General features: G+C 41.3%; 1 protein-coding gene across 2 annotated transcripts in view; it reads right to left on the bottom strand.

The window, feature by feature from the left end:
• The window catches only part of SYT14 (synaptotagmin 14), a 162,040-nt gene extending 138,237 nt beyond the window's left edge, over nucleotides 1–23,803 (bottom strand). For both annotated transcript variants that reach the window (XM_040985293.1, XM_040985292.1), the window contains exons 1-2: nucleotides 23,757–23,803; nucleotides 9,406–9,453 (exon numbers count right to left, since the gene is read on the bottom strand). In XM_040985293.1, the coding sequence (XP_040841227.1) occupies nucleotides 9,406–9,453; nucleotides 23,757–23,769 (61 nt within the window). In that variant the 5' untranslated portion in view covers nucleotides 23,770–23,803. The remainder of the gene's footprint in view (nucleotides 1–9,405; nucleotides 9,454–23,756) is intronic.
• Nucleotides 23,804–25,184: the final 1,381 nt, after the last annotated feature.

The following is a 25,184-nucleotide window of genomic DNA, read 5'->3' as shown; positions in this document are numbered from 1 at the left end:
AAGTATCATGAGAAATCCATCCTCTATCTCTACAATCTTCATGCATTCTATCACCTTTTGGTTCCCACCAACCTGTACAAAGCAAAAGCTGCATACATCTGCCACAGTTTCTCTCCAACTGGCTCCCTGCCTGCCACTCCAACCTTGTATTTAGTGGAAACCTATAACCCCTATAATCTCTTCTTTTATGGGGAAAAGGTAAGTTAGCATTGAAGAAACAATAGAGTAGTCATAGGAGCCCATTTTAAAAACAGAAGGTGTGGGCATTTGGAGGGCTGTTAAGGCACTTCTTGAGATGCCCACAGCCCACACTGGAATGCCTAGGTTCAAGTCACAGCTCCACTTCTGATCGCAGCCTACTGCTAACCATGGAAGGAAGCAGGTGATGGTGAGGCCTTGGGCCCTTGCCACCCACATGGAATACCCCAATTGAGTTCCAGACTCCTTGGTTTCAATCTAGCCAACCATGGATGTTGGAAGCATTGGAGAAATGATCCAGCAGATTAAAAACACTCTCTGCCCACATCTCTTGCCTTTCAAATAAATAAGTAAAAATTCAAAAATAAAAAAGAGGGCAGATATTGTAGCACAGTGGATTAAACTACCATTTGATACTGCTATATTTCACACTGGAGTATTAATTGAAGTCCCTGCTACTTGGCTTCCAACCTAACTTTCGATAATCCAGCAGATGATGGTATTAAGTAAAGCAGATGATATGGAAAGGTTTCATTTATCATACAACAAGTGAGACCTCATATTACAAATATGCTTTATGTTATGATTTTAGAAACTTTCATTCATTCAAAGGGGCTTGGGACCATCTAGAATAAGGGATTGTTTTTAAAAGAGATGATGTTAACCAGCTCATAGAAAACTATAAAGTATATGTAATTTTTTTCTTAGTGCTCTATGAACAGACCATCATTGGCAACTAAGATGTACCCATTCTGGACAGCATCCTAGACTATACCAGTTCAGCTTTTACAAACTACCCAGGCCATCCTGCACAGATTTCAAGTTGTTCTGCATGTCATGCCTTAAGTCAATGATCTCCTGCCTTCCAGTGTGCAAGTGAAATAACTGATGCATTAGAACAATGTACTTAGATGAGAATACTGGATGAATAACTCTACTCTTCCTGTCAAGTTATATAATCTGAAATTAATTTCTAAAGATCAGATGTATCCTAATCATAGTGGATGTCAGAGAATGAGAAATCATGGAATACTTAAAGCAGCAACATTTAGGAAGAATCAAGATAGCGGCAAAGCATGAAGACGTGTTTGAGATGACAGAAAATTATTAGACAGTGTAAAGAACAGAGAGCAGATTACAGAAAAAGATAGGGGCCAGAAAGTCAACAAGGAGGGACCTGGAGAACCCCTGAACACGGAGAAGAGATGACAATGGTGGACCAGTGGTACAGAGAACAGAAAACCCAGCAGCCACCCATGAACTGTGATCAGGACTCCAGTGACAACCAGGGATCCAGAGAGGGCGACAGATCAGCTCTTGCAGCAGCCAGGTGGAAGCTTGGGTTCGCACAGGGAGCTCGGGAGGTGAAGACATGCTGGAACAGGCCAATCTGGCCAAATACTTTGGCCCAGCAACGAATGGAAAGGGAGCTTCGGACTCAGAGGGGCTGACTGGTGGTAGCTCGGAGCTAACAGCACAAATGCCAGAGTGGGCACATTTCCTGCTACCCACACCCGGCTGATTTCACAGGGAGGACAGTGCCAGCTTCACGTCCTGCAGGATCTGTGTGGTCTCCGGGTTGGAAAACCAACAGCCCTGGCTCTCTGGTGTGCTCCCCTGGGCGCCATCTTGCGTGTATACATAAAATCAGTGCTGCTGATAAACCAGTTATCTGGGACAGTTGGCATCTTTCTAATCCAGGACACTGATTGAATATAAAAACTGACTTGTAGATCTGTAGGTAATACATCATAGAAAACTGCACTAATGAGAAAAATACACCAAATAGGATTGCAATGTCAAAAGTTAAAAGAGGAGACAGAGGCACAATGAATGTTACTGAAGACTCCCTAGTAAAGGAACAAAAACCTCTAACACGCTCAGAGTTAACTGAGGAAGACATTGAAAAAAACGGGGGACACAGAATTCAGAAAACTTACTATAAAGACCAACAATGAGAAGCATATAATACAAGAGTTCAAAAAATTCAAAGAATTTGTTACACATGAAATGATATTTCAGAAGAATACAGTGGAGCAAATTAAAAGTACACTGCAGAGTATAAAAAATAAAGCACAAGAAAGAATATCAGAATTGGAAGATATTTCTTGTCACTAAGGGGAAACAAACAAAAAGCTGGAAGCAGAGACAGGCCAAGCTAAAAAAAATATCCAGAAATTGGGCCTGGGGCAATGGCCTAATAGCTAAAGTCCTAGCTTGTACAAAAAAACTTAAAAGTTTCATGCACAGTTTTCCATAACATATATTTTTCCACATAGTATGAAAAAGAATATTTTACCCCAAAAGTCTTGCACCAAAATAAACTCAGGATCTTTGTTCCACTTTTTTAACAAACTTGAAACTGTGGTGAAGATTCTTAGTGTTTTGGACTTTTTTGATATAATTACGATACTTATTTAGAATGTATGGTGATGTGTATCTTTTGAAATATATATGTGTGTATCTATATATATATAATTTGGTATAAATATTCATCATCTTACAAAATTATTCTGTATGTGAATACACATGTAGTGTCTTCCCAAGTTTAACAAATACACTGCTATTAACTACAATCACCATTCTGCTCAATAGATTTTTGAACTCATTCCTCTTATTTAATTAAAATTTCGTAACTTTCAACCAACATTTCTTTAATCATTCTGCTGCTGACCACCTTTCTAGTCTGAATTCTTATAATTTTAGCATTTTTAAGACTCCATAAACAAGTGAGATCAGGTCTTTCTGGGTCTTGTTTATTTCACATAACACAATGTCCTCCAGATCCAACCATAATATTGCAAATGACAAGACTTCATATACTTATACCATTTTTATGATTCACTCATTTGTTAATGGAATATGTGGGTTGAACATGAGTTGTTGTGGTAACAGTGAACATTATCTCTGATATTCTGACTTCATTTCCTTTAATATGTTCAGTAGTAGGATTGTTCATGTGGTGGTTCTACCTGTACTTTGTAGAAGAAACTCTATACTCATTTCCACAATAATTGTAGCAACATCCATCAACAGTGCTCCTTTTTTGCCACCTCCTCTCCAGTGCAACCTTAAGCCCTTTTGGTAATGGCATTTCTGACAGGTGAGAAGTAAGCCCTCATTTGTTCTTTTTTTTTTAATTAATTAATTTATTTTTATAATCTTACATAGTTGATTAGGGTACAAAGGGTCAAGCGCTACAGGAAAGTCGGTAAGACCAATGTTACCGTTTTTTTTTTTTCCCCCTGTATCTAGGTCAGGGGAAAAACAAAGTGAGAAGCTCCACCCAGCCACCCACCCATCCCAGGACCCGATGTGGGGTATGCTCTGAGGGTCCTGCTCATGCAGTTTTGATAGTTCAACAGTTCTGAATTGCTGCCATTCTTGCTGTTTCAAGCATGATGAAATCTATTGAGAATCCACTAGCTCAGAGTCTTCATGTTTGGGGTTCTGAGACCAGCAATTCAGTTGGAGGAATCTCCAAAGAAACTTCGTCTAGGTGATCCCCGACCTAATTCTTGTGTGTGCTCGCCAGCACAGGTCTGGCACCATCCGTCACCCCAATCAGTTTATGCACATGCTGGTCATTGCATTTGCTGGATCAGTTCTGCTTGCAGCCCTGTCTTTCAAGTGAACCAAAGGTTGTTGCAGTCTAGCCCAATCCTGCCAACTTCATACTCGACCCTCATGTAAACCAGTGGGAGCTACAGCCTCGTTGGGGTGACTCCCCATAACCCTCGCAGGTCAGCCCCCTATGCTGGTTCCTATGCTTGCCACTATGTACTGCAGACTTGTTCAGTTTGTCCCACATCCCATTTAGCTCTTGAACATGTCTCTGGGCTTTGAAGCCTATCTCAACCCAACCAACCTTCTATCCAGCCCACAACATAATGGCGGGTGCCCTTCTCTCCAGCCACCACTACCCCTGTCCTGGTTTTCATGCTTTCCATTGGGAATGGTAACCCAAAAGGGAGGTGCCCACTATTTCCCTGCTGGGCCACTCCCACTCCGATTATGCGCTCTCCAGGTGGTTCTGGAGTTTAATTTGACAGATTTAGCCCCCAGTGCTAACTTCTGCCAGCTGATGCTGCGGCAAAGCCCAACCAACCCTCACTCACTCTAATTTTTGCTAGTACCAGTCTGAACAGTCAGCCCAACCTGGCTTTTCCTTGATTTAGCTCACATGAGGCCCACAGGCATTGTAGCCCTGCCTGATCTGGTCTGCCCTTATCCCAACTCATGCTCTTCAGTGGGAGTGGTTGTTCAACAGAGGAGCCCACAAGCCCTCATTCGTGATTTGAATTTATACTTCTCTAATGACTAGCAACTTTGAGCATTTTTTCCGTTGGCTATTTTTTTTTTTTGAGAATGTGTTCAAATTCTTTGTTCATTGTTTGAGTTGTTTTCTTACTATTGAGTTGTTCCAATTTCTTGTATTTATTTGAACTATCAGCACCTTGTTGGATACATGGTTTGCAAATATTTTCTCTCATACTGTAAGTTACTGCCTCACTCTCCTGACTACTCATTAATAGAAGCTTTTAGTTTGCAATAACCACACTTCTCTATTTTTGTTTCTATGCTTTTGTTTCTATATTGTTTCCTATGCTTTAGGGTTCATATCTTTAAAAAACTTTATGTAGACCAATGTCTAGAGTTTTTCTCCAAGGTTTCTTAATAGTTTTATAGTTTCAGGTCTCATACTTAAATCTTTAACCCATATGAAGTCTTGAACCCATATCCAACAATATGGACCCTAACTTCATAGTGCGAACAGCATTTCCTCTTTCATGGTTTGTCTTTTTCACTCCACTGAGAATGCTTTAAGTGCAAGCTTTAAACTTTAAAAAGGTTTTTAAAAATTATCAATTGTTTTCTTTATAGTTTCTGTTATGTATAACTTAAGGATTTAAAGCCCATAGTGAAATCATACAGCATCCCAAATATTTTTCTCAACGTTTCAAAGGTAATCCAACTAGATTTTGCCTGATAGTATTTATAGTACAAGCCATAGTCCTACTTTCTTTTCCCACATGAATAAGAACTTTTCCTGGTACCACTTAATAAGAAGTTCAGTTTTATTTAACTGTGATACCTTTCTTACGTAAATTAAGTTTCCAGGTATGTAAGTATCTGTTTCTATTCTATTTTGTTTCTTTACGGTTTTTTTGGCAGAGGGTCAATATCTGGGTCAATTCCATATTGTCGTAATCACCGTGATTTTACAACAGCTTTGGAGAATATCAAGGCAATATCTGCCTTCAGAGATTGCTACCTCCCCATATCTACCCTCTTCCTCCATTTTTTAGTTATAATATAAAGCCATTCTCACTTCTGCAGCTAGGGATATCCACACGACTAAGTTCTGGCCAACTGCACCCAGAGAGAAATGACTTGCTTGCAACTTTTGCATCATATGCTTTAAGGAAAGCTACTTACATGTTTCCTCCGTCCCTCTGGTAGCCACTGGAATGTGGACATGCTAACCTCAAATACACCAAGTAAGACCAAATCCTAGGAAACACTGGATAAAAGGAACTCACCAAGAAGAATCACCTAACTCCATTCTGTGAATTTGGACCTTTATATAAAAGAGAAATAAATCATTCCTGGTTAGTCACTTGTGCTCTGTGATGAAGTAGCTAAATGAATATCCTAATTAATGCACAATCTAATCACCTCTTAAATAAAAAATACTTATTTGGGAGGTAGAGTTACAGAGAGACAGAGAGATCGTCCATCAGCTGGTTCATTTTCCTACTAAAAATTATGTAATTATATAAATGATCATTGTCAATAGATGTTAATAAATTGGGTGACATCACTGTGACAAAGATGGGAGGGGCTACTTTAGAGGTGGCTGGTAAGGAATGTGTGCATGAGAAAATAACATGTGCGATGAGACCTGCAATATCAGTGTCTGTAGAGAAGACAGACTGTGAAAAAAGTCTTTAACCAGAAATAAGACTAGTGCAGTTAATGAAGACGAAAAACCAAAATGGCTGAAGCACGGGGTAAGAATAAGCACATAGAAAATAAAAAGTGCAAAGTACAGAAGGGCCAGATTATGCAAATGTGCTCATCTAAAATGGTACACTGTCCAAATCTCCAGAACCTATAAATGTCATCTTCAATGCAAGAGGGACTTGGCAGATTTGGTTATGTTAAGGATTTTGAAGTGGGAAAACTGAGTTGGTTTGTTCAAATGGACCCAGCTGTAATTGGAGGAGGGCAATGTGAGTTAGTGGTAGAAGATAGACAATGGAATCACAGGAGTGATATACTTTGAATGCATACAGATGGCCTCTAAAAGCTGGGAAAGGGATTCTCCCCCTGAAACCTCTAGAAGAAGAGATTATGCTAAGCTCAACGATACTGACTTCAGACTTGTAATCTACAGAATTACAACAGAACAAATCTGTGTTACTTTAAACCATCAACGGTGTGATAATTTGCTACATCAGCCATAGGAAACTAAAAATTTTGTACCTAGAAGTGGGATGTTGGAAACAAAACCTAAAAATGTGAAAGTGGCTTTGAAATTGGATAATGGGTAGAACTTTGGAGAATCTTGAGATGATTAGAAAAATCCTAAATATTTCTGAACAGACTTACAATAGAAATATGTATGGAACTACATACTTCTAAGAAGGAAATTAGATGCATAGTGGGAAAGGCCTGTATCATGCTTTGTTTAAAACACCTAAACCATCATGAACAGACCATGAGTAGAGACGCTGGTATTAAAGGTGCTGCTGAAAATGAAGACTGTGCTATGGAAATCAGAAGAAACGGGGTCCCTATGACACAGTGGCAGAAAGCCTGGGTGAGCTACATTCCACCGTTCAAAACAGCAAGATTTATAAAGACCAGCTTGGATATATAGATGAGATTTCCAAAGAAAATGTTAAAAGTACAACCTGGTTAGTTTATGGCTGCTTTAAGTAAAATGGGATAGGATTCAAAATACACTGGGTAGGTGAAACTGACATAACTAACAAATACAGGAAATGAGAGAACGTGAGAAATAAAGATGATTCTTAAGGTAGCACTGGAGCAATTGCTATCCACTGACATAGATCATACTGAAGAAAGAATAGGTTTATATGAGAAAATAAATTTGTTATTCTAAAAGACACATAGACAGAAGTACCAAATATATAGTCTGAAAAACAACAGGTGTTCAAAGACAGCCAGAGTTGGATGTATAAATTTGTGTGACATTTAAAAAACAAAACTAGAAAAATCAAACAGGGGGCAAAACTACAGAAATAAAGTAACGTATGATCATTCTTCACAAGTCAGATGGAGAGGCAGGGCCAGCAAAGGAGAAAGAGAAACAGCAAACAGGTAAAAAGAAATTGAGTGTGATGATAGAGATGTCACTTACAGAATCACTGATATGGATTACAATTAGTATTTTACTTTATATAATTATCACATGCTGGGCTATATGCAAACTCTAGCTTAAAATAAAAAATTTTCAGCCCTGAGCATTAATTCTGCCAGTATTCAAATATTAATGGAATATCCCCTAGGACACTAGGCTACAGAAGGTTGAAGACATACACAGATTCAGGGACTTTTCCATGATACAGCTGGAGTGTGAATAGAGAAATGTTAATCACAGAACTAACTTCCTACAGAAAAATGGAAGGAAGTAAAAGCATTGGGCCAATCTACAGACCTCTGGGCAAGGCATACTCTGAGTACTACCTCTACAGGAATAGTGGAAGCAATAAAAAAAAAAAAAAAACAGCAACAGGAAAAAAGTATTTTCAGAGCATCATCAATATCCTTCTCTTTAATTTCTCCAATGCAGCTTTCTGTATCCACAGGAGAAACAAACAAATCTCTGTATATTTTAGTTTCTTTTCTTCAAGCTGTTGCTATACTTGGTTGTCTCTTCACCTGAACAATGCTACAGCAGTGTTTGATCCCAACTGATAATAGCTTCTTACTGTTCCATCAATCAAAGTTTTAAAGTGTTTTAGTTGGACAACATAGTAACCATAATTTATAAAATTCTTAATAATTCTGTGTTAACACCGAAGAGTAAAATGTTTACAAAGAGGAAATACTAAAGTAAAAAATGCATACCCCTCTCTCCCTCCCTCCATCTCATATCAGCAGCAGAAGTCAAAAAGGGAATGGACTTCGATGTCCTTCTTTGTGATTCCAGAGAAGTAGCATGGAATAGATAAATGACACTTCAGTAAAGGGAGAAGATCATTTTTAAATGATTAGTACCTGCAGGTTCTGACACAAGGATAGGCAATGACATAAGGAAAAATTTGCATGGCCATGTCAGCAGTAACAGTCACATAAATTCACTTGAAAGGGATTAAAACATTTTTCAACTCTAAAGAAGCTGAGGCTCTTCAGAGTTGTCGGAGTTACTGAAATCATGCTGTAGTTCTCCTGGCACGCCAGTCACATCCATGTGCTACAAATCCTGACAGTGCTCCAGCCCTCCTCAGGATGAGGTGGAGTGGGGAATGCGCACAGTTGACCAGACTCAGGAGGGCCAAGTGAGTTTTCAAGAGACATGGAAGAAAAAGAAAATGTTCCAAGCATAAAAAGAGACAGAAGTTGAAGTTTATAAAGATTCCTCCCCCTGACCTCCCCAAGCATGTCTTGTCTTTATACCGTTTCACAGTTTTTATAATTACTGAAAAGGAATTGTGGGGACTCCCAACATTCTCCTGAATCTTCCGAGTCCAGAGAGCAGCTGGTTGCTTGCCTTGCCTTTCCCAGGCCAGCTTGTTGAGCTGCCCGGGGTGTCAGGCGGCTCGCTCGGAGGGTGCAGACAGCTGTGCTGTCAGAGGGCACTATGCTCTTGGGACATGTATCCAATCTGAATGTCAACCAGCCCCATCCCCCTCATGAAGTACAGAACAGAACGGAAGAGGACAGCAGCATGCACTGATTCCAGAGTCCAAGCCTCCATTCTTTGCCTCTTCACAAGGTCTCAAAACCAATGTGCTAAACACCAGCCTTTATCAGCGCAAGAAAACTAAACATGAAGTAACAACTCCTAGTACTCACACTGACAAACAGTATGTGCTTTAGGAACGCTTAAGTCAACAACACAAATAACAAATATAATGGCTAAATTAAATGCCTTATAAATACAATCTAGCATCTTACTAAGTCATTGTACACTATTAAGATTCCATCATTAAGATGTCCACAGCACTGGCTTACCTTTTCTAATACAGATAAGTTCATGTACTCCACAGGTTCTTTCTCCACCTGTTAGAAACATGTTCAGAAGTTAGGAAAATGGACTGACATTGACTTCTACAAAGAACCATTTTAAATTGGCACCTAGAATTGACCTCAAAAAGAATTCCCAAATTCTTCAATTTTAACTACAGGACTATTACAGCCTTTCATCAGAATTTTCCTGAAACCTTTCTTGCGGAAGTCTTTGCTTAACTTCAGTCAGGAATGTTATTCCAAAAGGCAAGTTTCTCTACAGCACCAATTCTATTAGCCATTCCCCAGCACCTCCTCACAGCATCGAGAAGAAAACATCGAGAGAAAGGACTCATTTCTCTTCCTGAACATTTACGTGTTAGGTAAGTTACTATCAAAAATTCAACTGCAAGAGTACAACTTACATTTTATCACATATATTCATATGGAATAAAGTAAAATGTGACCCTTTCCACATTCTCCAGCTACCCATTGTTTTAAATTCATATTAAGACGAATATGAAGATAAAACAACCTTTTTAAAAATGGTTTACTTTTTAAACTACTTGGCAAAAAAAAAAAGAGAGAAAGAGGGAAATGTACAGATTTATCTTTAAAATTCCATGCAAATAGTTATCACAAAGTACGCAACCAAGCTACGGCAAACCACAGCAGCCACCTACGCGATACAGAGTGCTTCTTTATAGACCCTCGCCTAGCCTCCAGAAGTGACTGGTCTCCTGAGTGCTACCAACGCATCTTATTTTTTTTTAAGATTTATTTTTTATTTTTATTGGAAAGGCGGATATACAGAGAGGAGAGACAGAGAGGAAGATCTTCTGTCCAATGTTTCACTCCCCAAGTGAGCGCAACGGCCGATGCTATGCTGATCCAAAGCCAGGATCCAGGAACTTCTTCTGGGTATCCCACGCGCATGCAGGGTCCCAAAGCTTTGGGCCATCCTCGACTGCTTTCCCGGGCCACAGGCAGGGAGCTGGATTAGAACCGGCGCCCATATGGGATCCCAGGCATGCAAGGCGAGGACCTTAACCACGGTGCCATCGCGCCAGGCCCACCAATGCATCTTATTTGGTCTGTTTATAAAACTGATAATATTGGGCCTGATGCATGGTAGCCTGTCAGCTAAAGTCCTTGCCTTGCACACCCTGGGATCCCATATGGGCATTGGTTCTAATCCTGACAGCCCCGCTTCCATCCAGCCCTCTGCTTGTGACATGTGAAAGCAGTCAAGAACGGCCCAAAACGTTTGGACCCTGCACCCATGTGGGAGAGCCAGAAGAGTCTCCTGGCTCCTGGTTTCATATTGGCATAGCTCTAGCCAATGTGGCCACTTAGGGAGTGAATCAATGGACGGAAGATCTTCCTCTGTCTCTTCTCCTCTCTGCATATCTGACTTTCCAATAAAAATAAATCTTTTTTAAAAACTGATATAAATGGAATCACGGAGGAATTTTTGAGTCTTGCTTCCGTCTGTAGAATCAACCCACTGTTTCACCTATGACTGTGACTTCACAGCTTCATATTGTCTTGTAGAATTGTACTACATAGGGCCCAGCAGGCCCGGCGCGGTGGCGCAGTGGTTAAGGTCCTCGCCTTGCATGCCCGGGATCCCATATGGGCGCCGGTTCTATCCCAGCAGCCCCGCTTCCCTTCCAGCTCCCTGCCTGTGGCCTGGGAAAGCAGTCGAGGATGGCCCAAATCTTTGGGACCCTGCACCCATGTGGGATACCCAGAAGAGGCTCCTGGCTTCGGATCAGCATAGTATCGGCCATTGTGCTCACTTGGGGAGTGAATCATCGGACAGAAGATCTTCCTCTCTGTCTTTCCTCTCTGTATATCCGCCTTTCCAATAAAAAAAATAATAATAAAAATAAATCTTTAAAAAAAAGAATTATACTACATATAAATACACCCACATATGCACATATATTTGTATATACTGATACATACATGAATTTCAATTCCACTGCTCATAACATTTGGATGAGTTTAAATCTGAGTTTTTTATAAATAGTTTTTCCAAGAACTTTTTCATACACAACTCTGCAATTAGATGCCTACCCAGGAGAAGTACCACTGGCTCCCAGAATGAGTGTATGTTCAAAGATAATAGTAAATGGTGAAAGGAAAAAAAGAAAATGTGGTATTTTTACATACTGGAATAGAATAGTCTTTAAAAGGGAAGAAAGTTTGTCATTTGCAACAGCCTGGATGAACCTAAAAGACATTATGTCAAGTGAAATAAGCCAGACACAGAAAAACATTACAAGATCTCACTTCTATGTAGATTCTAAAAATGCAAAATTTACTATGCAGACAGTATATATGGCATGATTACCAGAAGTTGGGAATGAAAGACAGGGCTGGGAATAAAGTAGATGTTAGTCAAAATTTCAGACAGGAGAAACTGATTTTAGAAATCTGCTGTGCGACGTGGTGAAAACAGTGAGTACTAACATATGATATATTTCAAAATTGTTGTAAATGAGATTTTAGGAGCCAGCAAAGTGGTATAGTACGCTAATCCTCTCCCTGCTTTGCCAGCATTCCATGAGGGCACAGGCAGGTGTCCCAGCTGCTCCACTTCCCAGTCCACCTCTGTACTTATGGGCCTGGGAAAGCACCAGAGGAGAGCTAAAGTCCTTGAGTCCCTGTACCAACGTGGGAGAACCATAGGAGCTCCTAACTGCTAGCTCGAGTCAGCTCAGCTCCAGCCATGTAGCCTTCTGAGGAGTAAACCAGTAGATGGAAGATTTCTCTCTCTCTCTCTCTCTTTCTCTCTCTCTTTCTTTATAAATTTGGCTTTGAAATAAAATAGTAAAAATTTGTTTTTGAAAAAACGAAGAGTAGATTTAAACTCTCCTGTCATCACCAAAATAAATAAGTAGATGAGGTGATAAGATACATTAACTACCTTGATTTCATCATTCCACAATGTAAAAATATATTAAAATATCACACTATATTCTATATATACAAGTAAATTTTGATTATCTTAATCCATCATGAGTAATTTTCTCTAAGTTACTCTATACATACATAATGGTACTACTTTAACGTAAAGTAAACTTCTACAGTATTTCAAACATGTGCAACTTTATAAATACACTGTGAATTACTTTTGGACTTTGCACAAAAATATTAATCACTTGATGTTATCAACACTGCAGTTATATGACATAGAAATACCTTACAGCAATAACGTGAGAACTAAAAACTACAATAGCCACTAAAAAAGTAGGTCATCTGGGAAGCAAGCTACAAAACTAGAAAACAGTATTTCTATCACCAAAGTAGGTTAGAGCTACAGTCTAATTTGATTGTAACAGCACTACTGCTTCTTTATTATCAATAACACATATTAACCACTAAAAGGGAGACAGGCTTAACAAGAATGCTTAAACTAAAGCTGGGGCCTAAAAAATTATTGTTCAGAAAAAAATTCTGATATAAAATAATATTGCAATACTACCAACAAACAACCACAGATCACCTGCTAAAGAACTAGGGTACAATATAACTATATATTACAAATCTCTAACACAGGAAGGAGACACTAGTCAAATGACAGGATATTTACCAAATTTTAAGAAAACAGAATTTTCAAGACAGAAGAATCATGTAATTGCAACAACCCAACTACAATGTATATTAAGGACTATGATGTTTTCATAGGCTATATAAAAGTATTTTTTCTATATAATCATTAAGATATTCTGCATATGCTACTTCTATAATTTAAGATTTGAATTGTGTACTTAATATAGGTAACAAGGTGGTACTTTATTAATTTATTTTTATTGGAAAGGCAGATTTACAGAGAAAAGGAGACAGAGAGAGAGACAGAGAGAATCTTCCATCCGCTAGCTCACTCCTCGAACGGATGCCACAGCCAGAGCTGAGTCAATCCAAAACCAAGAGCAAGCAGCCTCCTCCAGGTCTCCCACATGGATGCAGGGTCACGAGGACTTGGACCATCCTCCATTGCCTTTCCAGGCCATAAGCAGAGAGCTGGATGCAAAGTGGGGGCAGCCAGGACATGAACACATGTGGCACGCATATGGGATGCCAGCCTCCGCAGACAGAGGTTTAGCCAGTTGGATTCATTGCACCAGCCCCAAGGCCGTACTTTTAAAAGCCTGTAATTAACACTAGATTCAACCTCATATTTAGTTTAAATTGATTAGGTCTTACTATATACAGATATTCTTAAATACAAGCATAATAGCATAATAATTTTTATAAGGCCTAATGTTAACAGAAACATTAAAAAACATTACATTTTAAAACTTTTCTCAAAAGTACAAAATGAGGGCCTGGCAGCGTGGCGTAGCGGCTAAAGTGCTCGCCTTGAACATGCCAGGATCCCATACGGGCGCCGGTTCTAATCCCAGAAGCTCCACTTCCCATCCAGCTCCCTGCTTGTGGCCTGGGAAAGCAGTCGAGGACAGCCCAAGGCTTTGGGACCCTACACCCGTGTGGGAGATGTGGAGGAAGTTCCTGGCTCCTGGCTCCGGACTGGTACAGCACCAGCCGTTGCACTCACTTGGGGAGTGAATCATTGGACGGAAGATCTTCCTCTCTATCTCTCCTCCTCTCTATATATCTGAATTTGTAATAAAAAATAAATAAATCTTTTAAAAAAAAAAGTACAAAATGACAATGAAGGCTAACTTCTACTTTTGAAAGCATCCTACTTAGATAAAAGAACCTCATAAAAAGCCAGTCAAATAATTACTGTATTTTAAATATAATCACTTGGCCTGGCATGGTAGCCTAGCAGCCAAAGTCCTCGTCTTCCAAGCACCTGGATCTCAATATGGGTGTCAGTTCATGTCCCAAAGGTCCCACTTCCATCCACCTCCCTGCCTGTGGCCTAGGAAAGCCTTCAAGGACAGCCCAAAGCTTTGTGACCCTGCACCCGCATGGGAGACCCAGAAGAAGTTCCTGGCTCCTAGCTTCGGATCGGCTCAGCTAAGATGTTGTGGCTACTTGGGGAGTGAATCAGTGGACAGAAGATCTTCCTCTCTCTTTGTCTCTCCTTCTCTCTGTATATCTGACTTCCTTCTCTGTATATCTGACTTTCTAATAAAAATAAACAAATCTTAATAAATAAATAATCATTTGATAACTGTCAATTTTGTCAAAGTACTCACAAAAAACGGTAAGATCATGCTCTGCCACTCTTGATATATATATCCCTAAATTTCTAAACATCACATAGGACTCCACTGATGTAAATGTGCAATTAAGAGCCATCACTACTATCAAAAAAGGGAAAGTGAAATTAAAGACAAGTAAATCCCAATTGGTTTAAACTTTTTAAAAATCTGATTTTACAAATACATAACGGAAAAAAATACACAAGAGGAGGGCCAGTGTTGCAGCCTAACAGGCAAAGCCACGACCTGTGGCACCCACATTCCAGTGGATGCCAGTGAAGACCCAGCTCTCTGCTAACACACCTTGGAAAGGAACACGAGATGGGCCTCGTCCCAGGAGCGTTGCAAGACTCTCCTGCCTCCTGCTCAAGTGCTGAGAACTCTGCCATGCATGTGAGTGATCAGAATGGAATTCCTCCCTCCTGGTTTTGGCCTGGTTAGGACCTGTTATAGCCATTATATCTAATGCACAACAGGGAATGATTATTTCATGTAGTTGATTAGCCAGCATCTTTAGAAGACAGAAATCTTCTACTAAAATAAATAATAATGCCCATAATAAATTGTATAAATGCAAATTTTCAGACATAAAAGTTAATGAAAAAAATGAAGATCTGAAGACCATTATCAGCATAATAAAACATGAGACCAGAACTCAGAAATAAAATTAGTCTAGCTCATAACCTCACAGTGTAAATAACCAAGACATTAATAGATAAAATGGCCCAGGACCACTAGTTAATTGTCAGAGGGAAAAAAATTAAGAACATTATAGTTAATGTAGTTAAGAAAGCAAAACCAGATCTTGTTTTTCAAGAAAAATTACAATATTATTTTTAATCCTTTTAAAGCAGTTTAAGTAAAAGTGGATTTTCCAAAATCCACAGATGAGAGATAATGCTAGCATCACTCTTGAAATAATCACCTCCACAACATGGAAACAAGAAACAGAAAATGACAAGCTTAGTCCTACTTATGGTCTCCCCTCAGGCAAATGCTTGTAGCAGCAGACGTGCACTGGCACCATCCGGCAAGGCTGGCTTACAAAAGGCACATAAGAAGAGACAGGTGTACACAGGAACACCTGTGCTGCGTTTGTGACCATGTCTGCTTATGGATGTATAAGTGATGGGGAACATGGCTGGGAACCGGAATTCTTTTCAAAAAGTTCACAGAAAATAGTACTGAAAGATAAGTATTTTGCTACCAAAGATTCAAAAGTACATGTATAATTTTTTTCACAAGGTGCTATCTCCATGAAATTTATGAAGTCCATTGATACTCATTTCTTCTTGACAAAACAGTCAATGGTTGTTTTAGTAATGTCTTGTTTTCATTTCATCTAAAACTTCTCTTCAAAAGTGTGTCCACTGAATTTGTCACAATCTTTCAGTTAACATCTAGGGACAGGCACTGTGGCACAGCCTGTAACTCCAGCCTGCATTACCACCCTCAGTGTGAGTCCTGGTGGTTCCACTTTTGATTCAGCTCCCTGCTAATGCAGCACCTTGGAAAAAGCATCCATGTGGGAGACCTGGAGGAAGCTGCAGGCTTCCAGTTTCAACCTGGCCCAGGCACTGTACCATTTGGGGAGTGAACCAGCAGATGGAAGAGTCTCTTTCTCAGCCTCTTCTTCTCACTCTCTCTTTCAAGTAAATAATAATAAATTTTTTAAAAAATCTGTAAAAACTGTGTAGTAAACAAAAATAAGTAAAAATAAATCTTTAAATTATTATAGCTAATTCTTAGGCCTGGAGCTGTGGCCTAGCTAATTACAGCTAATTCTAGAGTAAATGTCTATAATGGCAAATCACCATATGACAAACAGAAAATAACAACAAAGAACTAAAACAAAACAAAAAAGCAAAAAACCTACTGACCCTCAGGAGTACAAACAAGGCTATCTGTAATAATCAATTCCCAGAAGGTCCCTGTGCCATCCTGCCCAATGGCACTGGGGGAAACATGTTCAGCGCCACTCCACCACCACCACACAGAATAGCCAACCACATTCACAACAATAGGTTAGCTTGAACACTTTAAAATTTGCAAAGCAGGCTAATACAGTAAAACATTTGAGACACACTGATTCCTATGTCTTTAAAATTTTTCTATCATAGATTTTCACGTTATAAAATTAAATGTATTCCTTCATAAACTAACCAGTTTTTCCAATTTTTGGTCATTTTTAATTGTTTTAATTATACTTTTGATTGTTAGAAGCTCATTAACACCACAAAACCTTGAATACTATGTGCCCACATGAAGCTCTATTTAACTTAATTTTCTACTTAACTCTTTTGACTATTATTCCAGATCATGTTTCTTATTTTTTAAAAAAAATTATTTATCTTTATTGAGTAAGCAGATTTACAGAGAAGAGAGACAGAAAGATCTTCCATCCACTTGTTTACTCCCTAAATGATCTCAACAGCCAGAGCTGAGCTGATCTGAAACCAGGAGCCAGGAACTTCTTTGGGGTTTCCTATGTGGGTGGATGGCCCAAAAACCTAAGCCATTTTCCATTGCTTTCCCAGGCCAGAAGTAAGGAGCTAAATGGGAAGCAGAGCAGCCAGGACATGAACTCACACCCCTATGGGATCACGGCACTTTGCAAGGAGAGGATTAGCCAGCTGTGACATTGTACCAGGCCCCAGATCATGTTTTTAAAGTTACAAATATGCATTACTGCATTGGTAAGTTCAGAATACTAAACACAATGTTTCACTAAAATATTGAATCCCAAAATGATTCCAAAAAAGAATATCAATTCTAACACAGTTCTAAAAATATAAAAGAAAATTATGTTGTATATACCTTTGGCTCTTACAAGTTTGTGAATAAATTCTTAATAAGGGCTTGCTCTGTTGTCACTAGTTTCCCCTTCTAAACAATGATAAATTAAAGGTTACTTTTTAATAGGTTTCAATTAAGTAAGACACTGCTAAATACATATAAAACTTCAAATGTTTATAGTAGTTTGTCAAATCTTATGTTATGTGTATACTAGTACTTTGATGTTCAAGTATTAATCAACTAGGGTATGGGAGGAAAAGAATAAAGCCAACTAAGAAGATAATATAGGGAAATCAAACCCAGGAAGACAATCTACTGCTACACATATACTACGCACAAACATACTCTACTATACTGCTAAATATACACTATGTTCAAACATATCTTCTTAAGGGAAGTGATCATGTAAAAAGTATTAGAGTCAACATTTAGTTCTGCTTTCACCACTGATATACACAGTGCATTTTAATACTACTTTAACATAACAAAAGTTGAACAATTGCATCTTTCATGTTGCCTTTTAATTTTGTTTATTCAGTTAGAAAAGGAACCTTACTCAACCTGTAAATTGCTTAAAAGTACTTCAAGGGCCAAGTGCAATGGCTCAGTGGCTAAACCCTTGCCTTGCAAGTGCTGGGATCCCAAATGGGGGCTGGTTTGCATCCTGGCAGCTCCACTTCCCATTCAGCTCCCTATTTGTGGCCTGGAAAAGCAGAGCAGGATGGCCCAAAGCCTTGGGACCCTGCAACTGCATGAGAGACCTGGAAGAAGCTCCTGGCTCCTGACTTTGGATCAACTCAGCTCTGGCCATTGTGGTATTTGGGGAATGAATCAGCGGATAGATCTTTCTGTTTCTCCTTCTCTGTGTAAATCAGCCTTTCCAACAAAAATAAAATAAATCTTTAAAAAAATAGTACTTCAAAAGGTCTCTAAAAAATATCTAAACAAACAAGCATGTCTTTGTAACTTTGTAAAACAACAGAAACTTTATCCCTCACCTATGTCAAAGTGTCACTTTCAGGAATATCACTAATTAAAATGAACTGCAATTCCTCCAAGAGTACACTATTAACAAATTATGTCACTGTACCAATGACTGTGGATAGATTTTATTTCCTCCTACACACATAACAATGATATCTCTGTAACAATAACATGGAAAGCTGGGAAAAGATGTGATACTCTCTCGAGACTAATAATATGAAATGCTTCTCTTGGTTGTTTTTTTCTTTGAATGAGTATCTCCTTTTTTAAAGATTTATTTTTAATTTGAAAGGCAGATTTACAGAGAGGAAGAGAGAAAGATCTTCCCTCCATTGGTTCACTCCCCAAATGACCACAACCGCCACAGCTGAGCCAATCTGAAACCAGGAGCTTCTTCTATGCCTCCCTAGCGGATACAGGGACATATGGACTTGAGCCATCCTCCTCTGCCTTCCCATGTCATAAGCAGAGAGCTGAATTGGAAATTGAGCAACCAGGACACAAACTGGCACCCATACAGGATTCCAACACCACAGGTAGAAGATTAACCTGATAGACCACTATGTTGGTCCAACCTTTTTTTTTTTTTTAATTTATTTGAAACAGAGTGACAGAGAGAGAAGAAGGAGACACAGGGAGACAGAGATCTACAGCTCTCTGCTGGTTCACTCCCCATATGCCCACAATAGCTGGGGCTAGGCCAGGCCAATGCCAAGAACCAAAAACTCCATCTGAGTCTCAGGCATGGGTAGCAGGGAACCACGTGCTTGCTTGAGCCATCACCTGCCATGTTCCCAAAGATCACATTAGCAGGAAGCCCAAAGGGAAGTGAAGATTGGACTTGATTCCAGGCACAGTAATATGGATTGCAAGTATATCACAAAGATATGCACCAGAAAGTTGCGGCTCCATAGATTAAACTTATGCTAGGGAAGAGATAGAAAAGTGCAGACTGGATGAAGGAAGGTCACAGGCCAGATTACTGATGATCAGTTTAACACTGGAATTTTATATTAAATTTGCATTTTTAAACTAGCACTAGTTTGGAAAATGAATGGCAAGGAGACTTAACAACAGAGAAAAGACTATTTAGGAAAGTACTGCATATCTCCTATTGGGACATAAGGGCAGAACTAAATGAAACAGCATAAATTAATTCACAATGTAGACTTGGTAGAATTTAGTGATTAACAAGATGTGAGGAGTGAACAAAACTTGATTCCAGGTTTCGAACGCAATTATCTATTTTTAAATATTTATTTACTTCTATCAGAAAGGCAGACTTTATAGAGAGAAGAAGAAACAGAAAGATCTCCCGCCCACTGGTTCATTCCCCAAGTGGTCACAATGGTTCAAGCACAGCTGATCTGAAGCCAGGAGCCAAGAGCTTCCTCTGTGTCTCCCATGTGGGTGCAGGGTCCTAAGCCTTTGGGCCATCTTGCTCTGCTTTCCCAAGCCACAAACAGGGAGCTGGATGAGAAGTGTAGGTGCCAGGACATAAACCAGTGCCCATATGGGAATCCCAGCATTTGCAAATCAAGCATTTAGCCACTGAGCCATCATGCTGAGCATAGGTCCAGATGCTTGGAGGCAGATGATAGCTCAAATAGTTGGGTCCCCACCACCCAGGAGGGAGACCCAAACTGAATTCTCAACTCTCTGGCATGGTCTAGCCCTGACCACTGTGAGCATTTGGCAAGTAAACTTGCACACAGGAAATCTCTGCTGATTATCTCTGTCTTGAAGCAAGAGGATGAAGAAGAAGAAAGGATAGGGGAGACTAGGACAGGAAAAGGGAAAAGAGGGGAAGGGAGTGGAGGGGGGGGACAAAGGATGTAATCCATGAGCACAATATAAAAATTCATCAAACAATTTGAGAAACGTGGATCGAGTGTATATGATCTCCAGGTATTGTACAAACCCTAAGGGATATGAAACTTTGTCATTAACATTATTCTCTGGAAATTTATAGTTAGACTGGGGAAAAAAATGTGAACAACTGATTTGGAAAGTGTTCACTATGTGCAATGATAGCCATAGGATAGAAATGGCAGTGGAGGGCCCGGTGCAATGACCCAGAGGTTAAAGTCCTCGCCTTGAATGCGCCAGGATCCCATATGGGTACCTGTTCTAATCCCAGCAGCCCAGCTTCCCATCCAGTTCCCTGCTTGTGGCCTGGAAAAGCAGTTGAAGATGGCCCAAGGCCTTGGGACCCCACACCCACATGGAAGACCTTGAGGAGGTTCCTAGTTCCTGGCTTCGGATCGGTGCAGAACCGGCCGCTGTGGTCACTTGGGGGGGTGAATCATCAGATGGAAGATCTTCCTCTCTTTCTTTCCTCCTCTCTTTACATGTGACTTTGCAATAAATATTTTTAAAAAAAAGAAATGGCAGTGGCACTGACAATGTAAGCATAAAGAACTTTAGGTCAGGTAGGCAAGGACTAAGAAGTATGTCACTGGGAGAGGACACACTTGACAAAGACAGGGACAGCTGATGATGTCACACTAACAGAGGCCAATACTAGAAGCATGAATATGCTAGATAACAATTTCATGTCTTAACCTGGACAGATCACTAGGTAACGATAAGGATCTGGAAACTAATATTTCAAAACGCCTTCTGAAAATCGTACCTGTACCTAACATGGATCTAATTTCTTTGCCTCTAACTGGAATTCCATTAGTTCAGTATGGCAGCATCATCATCTTACATTTGTGTGAAGTCTTGATTAGTAGTTACATATCTAAGAAAAGAAGGTAATGGATGACTAAATAAAATTATATTAAAACTTAGTGCCATTAATGAAGGGTTTTACATAGAAAATAAAATAAAAGGTTTCAGCACTCAAATGTCTAGACTCAAGAGCTAACTCATTGGACTAGAGATAATAGAAGTGCATGTAATAAACACAGATGACCAGTTCTTCAAGTCCAAACACTGGTTAGTTACACATGCTTTGAGACTGGTTTGGCTGACTGCAACCTCAAACCCCAGCCAACATGAAGCATCAAAAAGCCTACTCTAATATTAAGCTACATTGCTAGAACTAGTACAAGTCAGGAAGAATACAACATTTTTCAGGATGCTAGACAACAGTAAAATTGGATTAGAGTAATCCTTGCTACATTCCAAATATTAAAGTCTGTAACTGCAGATCATCCAAAGCAGGTAATAGATGTATTGTCTAGAAAGAAAATATTCTTCAAATGCTTGCAGGAGTCTCGTGTACATACAAAGCCACACGCTTCTGATTTGTTACCAGAGAGGCAGACACTGGCTAGGTAGACGTTTCTGAATGGATTTTTCTGGCCAAACACAAAGACCATAAAAATAGAAAATCTTACTGCCCCAACACAATCACCGAATATTGCTATTTTAAGTAAGAACATTCTTCCTTTTTACCCTATTTTACAACTGGATGCTTGCAATTATGTCTCCCCACTGGACCTGTGAACTCTGAGGGGCAAAACAGTCTCACTCATCCTACTGGCCTGACCAACTCTAACACAGAATACTGAATACAGCTTGTGCACAATAAGTTGTCTACTGAAAGACCCACAGGTTTTAACAACCACATCACTGAGAATGCTGGAGGCAACATTCTTGGGGTCCCTGAGATTTGCTCAACACAGAGGTTCATCTACAGTTTAGTTGACTGTATAACACAATTGTGGAAGGGTATCCATTACTTCATTACATGATAAGAAACACAATTAGACATGCTGATTCTAAATGTAATTATCAACTGTAGCTGCTTCAACAAACTAGAAAAGACAAAATTCCTGATGTTTATATTTAAAAAAAAAACCTTCGACAAAGGCTTATGTATGAAAATGTCTATGAAAGTATCTGAAACACAAGGATCTGAAAAATATAAGTATTGTTAAAAACCTGCTCCTTAAACATGCAAGCAGAAAAAAAAAAAACCATGCAAGCAGTAAGCAGAGCAAAATGCCATTAGTTGTCACAGCAAAGGCTTCAGTAAAACTGACTTCCAGAGGAAAGAACAGAAGGACTAAGAAAAAAGAAACTAGAGTACACTTCTGAGAAATTATAAGTTACAGCATCGTACCTGAATGCCCTCTGGCTAAACCTTCCTCACATTCTGCCTAAACCTCATAAGAAATCCTGTCACAAACTGATTTTGGAAAATAAAAGTGCACAGCCATCAATGACTGATTCTTAAACCTCTGGCAAAAAGCACTGAGGAAAAGGCGTCAAGTGCTGCTCCAGAGAGCCGGAGTACCAAAGGTCAAAGGGGCCCTTACTCTCCATCAGTTTCACCAAAGCTCCTGGAACCATTTAACTGTGCCACTTGCATTTAACAGGTACTTCGTTTCTTAAATACGTGAGGTAAACAACACAGCTAAAGCTATTTTGGAGCTCACAGTATCTGACCAAAGCACATACCAGATACGTGTGCTCCCGGTGATGGGTGACCCAGATGGAAAGCACTTTTAAAAGTTTTACCTAGGAGACACACATTTCAGTCTAGACAAATAACGACAGAGCTACAGGAAGCTGTAACCTATACAGAGGAATACACGTGCACAGACCCACGAGGCAGTTTCACAAATCACTTTTGCTGCACCTGAGTTCATCACAGAGTCAGAGAAGGTCTGGAAGGTGCACTAGTCTGTCCCCACAAGTATCCCAGATGCACGGTACCAATTTGCACACTATCTTCTTTAAAAGCACCGCAAAATACTGACACCACACGAATTTAGGCCAAAAGAAAAAAAAATTGACTTGAGTGCCAACTTAATTTTAACTAAGCTGGTTCTGGAAAATACGAGTTGTGGATACTTCAAAGGTTGATGTATGCCGGATTCCGAGAGGGTGCGTTTGTGGTAAACATCTATTTACTTCACCCCCCATCCCCCAAAGAAGAACAGTTTTGAGTGTTGAGGAGCAAAACGAACCTCACCGTCCCTCCACCCAGCCCTATCTCCCCGGTTCCCATAAAGGCAGACAGCGGAGGAACGGGTGGCGGGCGCAGTTCCACACCAGCCCCAGAGCAGGGACAGGGAAGGGTCAGGAAGGGGACAGCAGCACCGGCTCTCGGCTTGGCAGGAGGCGCAGAAGGCGGGAGCTCGGTCCGCTGGGGCGGGGCCGAGAAAAGGGGTCCCTCGGTAGCCCTCGCCCCTCTCAGGGAGCCCCGCTCCGCGCAGCCGGAAAGAGGCGGCGGCCCCAGCCCTGGACCCGCCGGGGCCGTCCGGCTCTTCCTCCCGCGCGGCCACCGGCCCAGGCCCGGCCAGGCGTCCCCGCTCCGCCCACCGCCTCCTGGGACGCTGACAGGACCCCGCGCCTCCTCAGGCGCAGCCCGGCCTCCCCGGCGCCCAGAGCCGCCCCGGGCAGCGGGACGTTCCGCTGCCGGCGGCCTCCGCTTACCTTCAATCGCCATGATGAGCTCGCCATGGACCGCACCAACCGAGGGGCGGGGGCGGCGGGCCGAGGACGCGCCGAGGCCGTGGCCAGAGGGGCGGGGCCCGGGCCCGGGGTGGCGGGGCCTGCGCGGCCGCCGCGGAAACCACGGGAGGGGCCGCGTGCGCCCGGGCGCGGGCCACCGATCGAATGGAACCTTCCCGGGCCGCCGCCGCCGCCGCCGGCAGCACGTGACGCCGCCCCGCCCCCACCCCGCCGCCCCCACCGCGCCTCGCGCCGGGATTCGAAACTGGAGCCGGGGAGGCCAGGGCCGCGCCGCGAGTGGGAAGGGTGCGCTCAGCACCATGGACAGGGCCGCCAGGGCCTGTTCTCCACCCAGCGACTGCATCAGATCTGGCTATCTGGAGGCCTCTTTGGGGGTTTGGTTTGCCTTTGCCTGAATCAGCCAGATGCTTGCCCCAGATCTCAGCTCTGGGATAAACAGCCACTTGGCAGGAAGCAAGCAGGCGAGAGGCATCCTGAGGACAGGAACTTCCCGCTCCCTACGTTCGTGGTCTTCTCCCCCATCTCCCCACCCTTTCTTCTCTCCTCCACTGTCACACACACTCAGGTTCACACACGTGCACCTCAGCCTTGAGTCTTGCTGGGTCTGGCTGCCACCCCGCTCTTGGGGGTTCCTTCAAGCAGGCCCTGCCGTGCGTCACATGGCAAACACGCATTTGAGACCGCACAAATAGTGGGAGTCAGACCTTGGACGGACACATGGCCTGAGTGGCACAGCACATGCAGGTGTTTGGAGTTCGCATGTGCAATTGCAGGATGCGTAGTCGCAAGCCAACCCTGAATACAGCAACAACTGGCTGCTTTTTTTTTTTTTTAACTGGGTTTTGGCTTTTTAGTTGAACTACCCCCTGAAGGCCGTATGCTGAAGGTCTGCTCCCATGGATGGTGAGGTTGGAACATGATAAGACCACTGGGAAGTATAGCCTGATGCGAGGTCCATAGCCCCGTGCCCTCAGGAGGTAGTTCTCCCCAGCCCCCTTGAGCCGTGCCAACCTGCTTCCTGGTTCAAAGTCAGAACCTTCCTCTGCACCTGCTCCAGCACTGCCATCCTCCACACTTACCAAAATCTGCCACCTACCACCTACCATGAACTAGAACCTCCAAAACTGAACTAAGTAAACGTTTTCTCTTTATAAGTAGCTGCCTCTGGCATTTTATTGCAGTCATGAAGAGCTAAGCAATACATCATTTACCCAACTCTCAACTTCATTTGACACTGCAACAAAAACAGGAACAACATCAAGGAATACGGAGTTGGTGATTCTCCCTTATGGCAAAAATCAATGTTAATTCCTAATGCAAAATAGCTGTGCTGGAGATTGACACAAAGAAAAAAGATGTTGTGCTTTACACTTATGTAAGCGAAGTTGG

The sequence above is a fragment of the Ochotona curzoniae genome, unplaced genomic scaffold, assembly GCF_017591425.1.
Source record: "Ochotona curzoniae isolate NIBS_2020 unplaced genomic scaffold, NIBS_Ocur_1.0 contig_430, whole genome shotgun sequence".
Classification (NCBI taxonomy): domain Eukaryota; kingdom Metazoa; phylum Chordata; class Mammalia; order Lagomorpha; family Ochotonidae; genus Ochotona; species Ochotona curzoniae.
This window is presented reverse-complemented; position numbering and strand designations above follow the sequence as displayed.